This window comes from Gadus morhua, chromosome 13 (genome assembly GCF_902167405.1).
Source record: "Gadus morhua chromosome 13, gadMor3.0, whole genome shotgun sequence".
In the NCBI taxonomy this organism is placed as follows: domain Eukaryota; kingdom Metazoa; phylum Chordata; class Actinopteri; order Gadiformes; family Gadidae; genus Gadus; species Gadus morhua.
The window spans coordinates 7716000-7723499 of NC_044060.1; the positions used below are offsets into that span (position 1 = coordinate 7716000).

At 51.0% G+C, this 7500-nt stretch overlaps 1 protein-coding gene across 2 annotated transcripts in view; it reads right to left on the reverse strand.

Moving 5' to 3' along the window:
* Window positions 1–7500, reverse strand: part of celsr2 (cadherin, EGF LAG seven-pass G-type receptor 2) — a 60025-nt gene that overhangs the window by 50021 nt on the left and 2504 nt on the right. For both annotated transcript variants that reach the window (XM_030375250.1, XM_030375249.1), the window contains exon 1: window positions 6101–7500. This exon is cut by the window's right edge and continues 2504 nt beyond it. In XM_030375250.1, coding sequence (XP_030231110.1) covers window positions 6101–7500 — 1400 coding nt within the window. The remainder of the gene's footprint in view (window positions 1–6100) is intronic.

A 7500-nucleotide genomic window follows, 5' to 3' on the forward strand; every position in this document is an offset into this window, starting at 1 on the left:
GGGGTCTCGGTTCCCAGGCCGCCGTCACTCGGGTTTTATTTTTGTTATAATCCTGACGATAAACACCCGTCAAATAAAAAGGTCTTCCTCAGCTCGTTCCGCAGTTAAAACGCACGTCGCCCTATATAAAATCGGTGCGCTTTCAAAAAGGGCCTTTGTTTTCACCAGCGGTTATTATTTGTGAATTTGGTGAAAGGCCCCTGGGTTTGGGTCTGACTTCCACCCCGTGTGGCCCGTAAAGCATTCGCTTCCGAAAAGCAGTAAAGAAAACCAAAAAAACCGGCCAGGGTGACTTGATGGGTTACAGGTCTGAGCGGCCAATAGAAACACTTCATACTTCACTGGAATGAGGCAGGAATAGGGGGTGGAGAGCATTGGGGCATTTACACTTTAGAACTTTATCCACCACCTCCCCCCCCCCCCCCTCTGTCCCCATAGCGAGCTCCAGTCCACAAAAGGGACCCAAGCCCCCATCGTCTCCACCCACAAGGAGTTCCTCAGGCATTGCTGGTCTCACCATGACAACTGGGCGCTTAACAAAGCATTTCTCTTGGGCATTCTTTCCCTCTTTCACAAGGGGGGGGGGGGGGGGGGGAAAGACTGAGGGAGGGGTCGGTGGAGGGACGGGAGGGGGAGGGGAGAGGAGAGGAGCAACAAGAGTCAAAAGGGAGAGGGGGAGGTGGATTGGTGGATAGTGGTTGGTAGTGGGGTCAGAAAGATGGAGGAGTAGGTTGGGTGGATTTAGTGGTGGTAGTGGGGTCGAGAAAGATGGATGAGGATGGGGGGGTCAGAGAGATGGAGGAGGATGGGGGGGTCAGAGAGATGGAGGAGGATGGGGGGGTCAGAGAGATGGAGGAGGATGGGGGGCTCAGAGAGATGGAGGAGGATGGGGGGGTCAGAAAGAGGGAGGAGGCGCTCAAAGCGACGGCAGGGATACGAGGAAGGCGGGTAACAGGGGTGAGAGCCTCGGACACTGGGAGGCAGGGGTGCTGGCACTGGGAGCCGAGGGGAGAGGGGGAGGAGAGGGGGAGGGAGAGACAGAGATGGGAGAGAGGAAAGGGATCAAGGTGACTGGTGACGCCATGCTGGTGTTGAAAAAGGGGACAGGGAGGGATAAAGTGTTGCATTCCAGGCCGGCAGGAGAGGGTGACTCACTCCCTCCTGGAGGGGAGGGGGGGAGGAAGTCATGAGGGCACCGTGTAGATGACTCCAGTCAATCAGGGCAGACCAACACACACATGCCAGCTTCAATGACACAAAGTAGGAATTTAGCAGCTCGGAACGCATCAATGAAAACGCATACTATGGGATTGCTATCAGCCTAGTACAGCTGCCCAGGGGAACTAACACACACACACACACACACACACACACACACACACACACACACACACACACACACACACACACACACACACACACACACACACACACACACACACACACACACACACACACACACACACGATAACTCTAAATGAAGTGAAATGAAGAAATGGGAGAAGGATGGCTGACTGCGAACGCACAACAGGGATCTGTGCCGCTTCTCACTGGCGGAGCTCATGAGCCCTGAAGAGACAAACCCAGGAGAGATTCCTCATCTAGAGAGAGATAAAGTCTTAATATCCCATAATGAAATTACACAGTCTGAGGCGCCGCTTCCTCCCAGGGTTTAGGAGAGGGGCACGGCTGCATTCAGATCCCCCCCCCCTAGCAGGAATAGTGCTGTCTGACGAGAAGACGACGGTAGCGAGCAAACGGAGCCACGCGGCATATAGACAGGCTCAATCCTGGTAGTGGATGGAAGTGGTTCACATTATGCTGATTGTCGCGGCCGCTGTGAGGCCGGTCACATATTCCGAATCCAATTCCCTGACGGTGATGTGTGTGACAGATTGAATGTGAGATATTACTAGCATCTGTTTCAAGGTCTGGCCGAAAGCAACGGTGAATCTATTCTCACCAATTTGATTTTAGATTCATATCTAAAGTCTAAAATATGGGTGAATGGGGTGTTTCATTTTCTTTTGCTATACATTTATTTCGACCAATCCTATTGCTGGAAGCGGGGATCTGAATAAACTGTAAAGAATGTAAAGGTTTCAAATCAACAATGTGTCAGCCACTGTTGAAATACAACCTCAACCACTCGCGTTTTATTCGGTATAATATCCCTTGAACGAAACAGGCTCTGCGACGTCTCCCCAAGGACAGTGTTCTAGAACAGAGTAGGACTGCTGGGTCCGGGATTAAGGTGAACCCAATCAGTAAGCATCACAAACAAATCAACGTCATTTTGCAAAACAGGTCAACAAACACGGCAAGGTTCTGAATTACTTTTCCTCCGTCTGTCTGTCGTTCAGTCCGTCTGTGTGTAGGCATCAGCTGGCTAGTGTGTATCGCCATGTGACAGCCAGGTGGGTGGTGCGCAGCAGCCGAGGTCACTAGCCCCTGGCCCCGCAGTGATGGGAACGACCTGTGGAGCTGAGCCTTGAAGCCTCCACCGCCCTCCACACGTCACACTGGGCCAGTCACTCCCATCGACACGCCCCCCCCCCTCTGGAAGCCAAAGAGGACAACTACCTACTCAACACCTATTTACTGCAGCAGCTTGTGGAGGGGAAATTAAACAGCAATCACAAGCGGGGAGGCGTGTTGTTGGATTGTTCCGTTGTGACATGAGGCTTTTCCAAAGGATGCCTGAGTTAGAGGAGGGCTTTGAATGGGAGGCCGGGCCTGGTTTAGGAACCACAGGCCCCGTGGATGTTTGTTGGCTCAGCAAGGCTAAGGCACGTTGCGTGTAGCAGTTTGTCTGCCAGTGGGCTGGGCTCGCAGCCAGCCATCACCACCTTGACTCTGATATACGGTCATCTTTAATTTCCGCCCTGCATCCTCATTGTATCCAAATGATTTCTGATCACGTATAAAAAGACCTTTCCATGGTTAGATTATAATGTCATTACAACAGCTGGGCGACTCGATCAAAGCGGATATTATCGACGGACTCTGCCTTCCATCGCTTCATACATTCTAATCAACAACCAACACTGTTTGACTATCAGCCCTCCTCCAGCGGTTTCATGGAGAGGGGGGGGGGGGGGGGGTGGATTCCATCATTTTATGCAAACACCTATAATATTTATGCAAGCTCATGCTTGCCTTGAAACAGTAGATCAGTTCCCCAGTATGTAAACAGAAGCCTGCCAGATCCCTTGGTTGAGACGCAATGCTAATCCCATAGACTACAACCGCCTTCCTGACCTGGTGCGTGAGCAGAATCCTCATCATTACTTCCTCGCTTTCCTCCATCTTGGAGATTGGAAACAACGCGGTGGATCCAATCATCAAAACTCTGAAATGCTTTTTCCACAAACCATTTTTTTTTGCCTGCGATCGTTTTGTTCCATTTATGTTAAATGATCCTACTGTTTGTGCCAGGCGGCCAACAAGACTCTACGCCAAAATTACATGAGGAGTCTCATTTAACAAACAAACTAGTCAAACATCTCTGGCGAGCACAATGGTGCATTCACACCATACATCTCAAGATTCAGGACCTTTGTTTGTTCTCGAGGGCCAAATACCTCCAGGCACACATCCAGGAATGCAGATCAAATAAACACATGAAGCTGCGAATTAATCCCAATGCACAATAGCAGCGCACAACAATATCTGCTGGATCAACCCTTTCGCTTGCTCAACGTTGAGATGACTGTTTTCACTAGCAGAGTACATTTACATTTACATTGAGGGCATTTGGCGGACGCTTTTATCCAAAACGACTTACAATGAGTACATTTGTCAGAAGAAGGTGAAACAATTCATCGATGTCGGTACAGTAAGGATGTTCATAGAACCAAATGCAAAGCACTGACAATCGCTAGGTTAACCTGTTCCCCTTATACAACCAAGATAGCTAGGATAAGATGCTACACAACTAACTACTATAACTAAGTAGAAGACAGTGGAAGAATAAAAGGTAGGTTTGATTAGAAGTGTCATGTAAGGAGATCCAAAACATGTCCCTTTTAGTTCTGAAAGGAGCCGGGAATTGTGACCGGTACTTTGATTAATAACTCCACATATCTGCATGTCATTCATTAATACATCTACAAAACTGATAATACATTTTGCACTTCGTTTCACTTATTCCACTTCACAAACTGATTAGCCTCACCATTTTACCCTCATATTGACGAGGGACTTTGAAGAGGGTCTGAGAAACACTATATTTAGAACAGGGAAACGCATTCTGTCTAATACTCCAGTGTGTTTTTTCCAAACCGATATCACTTGCAGTCCAGCGACACATAATGAAGCCCATCAAATATCATGCACTGGGGCAGCCACACCACAGTGTAAAGCCGAAAATAATACCAAGACTTGGGAGGTCTCGGAAGGGAAAAGCACTCTCAAATTGGGGTCACCAACATCTAGGGGCAGAGCTTATCTTTCTATACCCCCCCCCCCCCCCCCCCCCCCATTTCCTTGTTCTGCAGTCACTCAGTAAACGTCTCTCTCCCATATCTCAGTGCCCTTGAACTATCCGATACATTCCAGTTACACTGGCAATTTCCATCCATAACCTCCGCCATCCCCCTCTCCCGCCCCGGTCTTCCCGCCCAATCCACTCCCCCACCCCTGCCCTCTCCATCTTCCACTCCACCCTGCAGGGGTGCTGACATATATACCCCAGCAGGTGCTGGACGCGCGGAGATGCCAGGCCTCTAATTGGTCGATGGCGGAGTCACAGCTGTTGCCCCCCCTCCAGAAGCTAGCGTGAGTCCCAGTGCCGGGGCGCTGGAACCAACAGCTTCCCATTGTCCTCTATGGAGGCCGGCAGCTTGCTCATCTGTCACCAGGGACTCCTTATGTTAGGAAGGAGGCTCCAGGGAGCGCAGATAGTTAAAATAAAAAAGAAGCACACTTTGCAATTGCCAATAACCAACCCAACACCCGTACAGTGTTGACACTTTGCTCAATATGTGTCGATATCTGTGGCTTGAATAAAAAAGAAAGGCACCACATATCAACAGAACGAGACCAGTCATACTTATAATTTACAAATACGATATTGTCATAGGGACCTTAATCCCGGATGCGAGCAACCACAAGTACACTATTAACTTTAATCATTTCAAATATGATTTTCATTTCCTTGACATCGAGATTGCCACCCTCGTAATAACATAGACAAGCCACCGTAACTAGGCTACCAGGGAGGGCCAACGACAGCCAGCGCCTCCCTAAGGTAATGCACAGGTTCAGCCGTATGTTTGAAGCAGACAAGACACTCGCAGGCAAACAAGAGGTGCAGGAAACGGGTGCAATTAAAGAGGCTGGGGTGGAGGAAAGAGCAAGGCAGCAGTAATCACACGCCGTTAATTGGAAATCTTTTGTTGTTGTTGTTGGGGTTCCATCGTCTCCTGACCTTATTTCAGATTCCCTGTGATTTCCGCCCAACACAGTGTCACACACGCCAAACACTGGCTCACAGTTAACCTAAATATGCCATTCTTGATTACTTGCTTTCACTGTTACGATTTAGTCTCGGTCTGAAGACACACGGTTATGAATAAGGGTTAATAGTTTAAGAGGAAGTTATTTAAAAATACAACAGCTAAAATAGACCCGCCATCGGAAATAGGCCATGGCTAAGGGCTTAGAACCAATATATCATTGCATCTAATGATGAGGGGCTGTTTGAAGGGCAATCATGGTGACTGATCACTCAAGCTACCGAAGAGAGGATCCCACAGGATTAGGCCGTTTGAGAGCAGCACTGCTCGGATACACGGCGTCTCACATGAAAACAAGAGGTGGGCCTTAATCAGACAAACAAGTGCTTTGTCACAGGGAGGGGGAAATGGCGAACTTTGCGAAAGAGACTAGCTGGAGGCTGTATAACAATGGTCAATGTCGCCATCTCAAAGATTTCATTTAGGTTTCACATACATATGCCATATCATTAGGCAAAAAAAAACAACACCCTAAAATACCACATCTGGGACATGGCTATTCATGAATGCTACTAATATAATCGACATGTTTCAACATGTAATTGTATGCGAAAAGGTAAACATGAGAGGGAGCATCTCACCTGTCACCGATATGGTCATGGAGGCCTCCAGGGGTCTGTTGTTGTCCAGGTCCGGGCTGAGCTGGATCTCCCCCGTGCTCTGGTTCAGGATGACCAGGTTCAGCTCATTGCCCACCTCAAAGCTGTAGTGGAGCTGGTCCGAGACGTCCGGGTCGTGGGCGGGGATGCGCCCGATCACGCCGCTGGGGAAGCTGCTAGACTTGTCGGTGACGTAGTTGTTGAAGATGATCTGGAAGTTCTTCAGCACGGGCACGTTGTCGTTCTTGTCCACCAGCTTGATGTGCACGGTGGCCCGGCTGACCAGAGGCGCCGAGGTGGCCTGCACCACGATGATGTACTCCGATCGGGTCTCGTAGTCCAGGTCGATCAACGCTGTCAGCTCCCCGGTGAAGATATCCAGCTGGAACACCTCCGGGATGTTTCCCTCCACTATCTGGTACATGATCTGCGCGTTGCTTCCTTCGTCCGGATCCGAAGCCGATATGTGGGCCACCACCACTCCGATGGGACTGTTCTCCTCCACCATGATGTCAAACTCGTCCTTCTCAAACACCGGGGGGTTGTCGTTCACGTCCAGGGTGGTCACCTGGATGTTTACTGACGTCTTCAGAGCGGGGACGCCTTTGTCCACGGCGAAGGCCTGCAGGTTATACACCGGCACGTTCTCCCTGTCCAACCGGCGCAGAGTCCGCACGATGCCCGACGTGGACTCGATGATGAAGTCCCCGTCGCCGTCCTCCCCGCCCTGGAAGGTGTAGAACACGCGGCCGTTAAGACCCGAGTCCCGGTCGGTGGCGGACACCTGCACCACGCTGGTGAAGACGGGAACGTCCTCCATGATGGTGCCCACGTAGTGGTCCCGCAGGAAGCGCGGAGAGTTGTCGTTGACGTCGTTCACCAGGATCTCCAGGTAGGTGGTGTCCGACTTCTGTGGGATGCCGTTGTCCCGCGCGGTGATGGCCAGCGTGTAGGACACCTGGTCCTCGTAGTCCAGCTCAGTCTGCGTGGTCACGGTGCCCGTGTCCGAGTCGATGTCAAACTGCGGGATGCTGTCCTCCATGAAGTAGGTGATGCGCGAGTTCTCGCCCGTGTCCTCGTCCGTGGCGCTGATCACCACCACCGTGGTGCCTGCGGGCCGGTCCTCGTTGATGTTCACCGTGTAGTGGGAGCTCTGGAAGACGGGCCGGTGGGTGTTGGCGTCCGTGACGTTCACAAACACCTTGGCCGTGTCGTACAGCATGCCGTCGCTGGCCGTGACGATCAGCACGTACTGCCGCTCCAGCTTGTAGTCCAGGGGCAGTGCTAGCGTGATCAACCCTCCGCCGCTTTGGCTGGTGATGGAGAAGCGGTTGCGGGTGTTGCCGCTGGAGATCTGGTATGTCACCACGCTGTTGATGTCC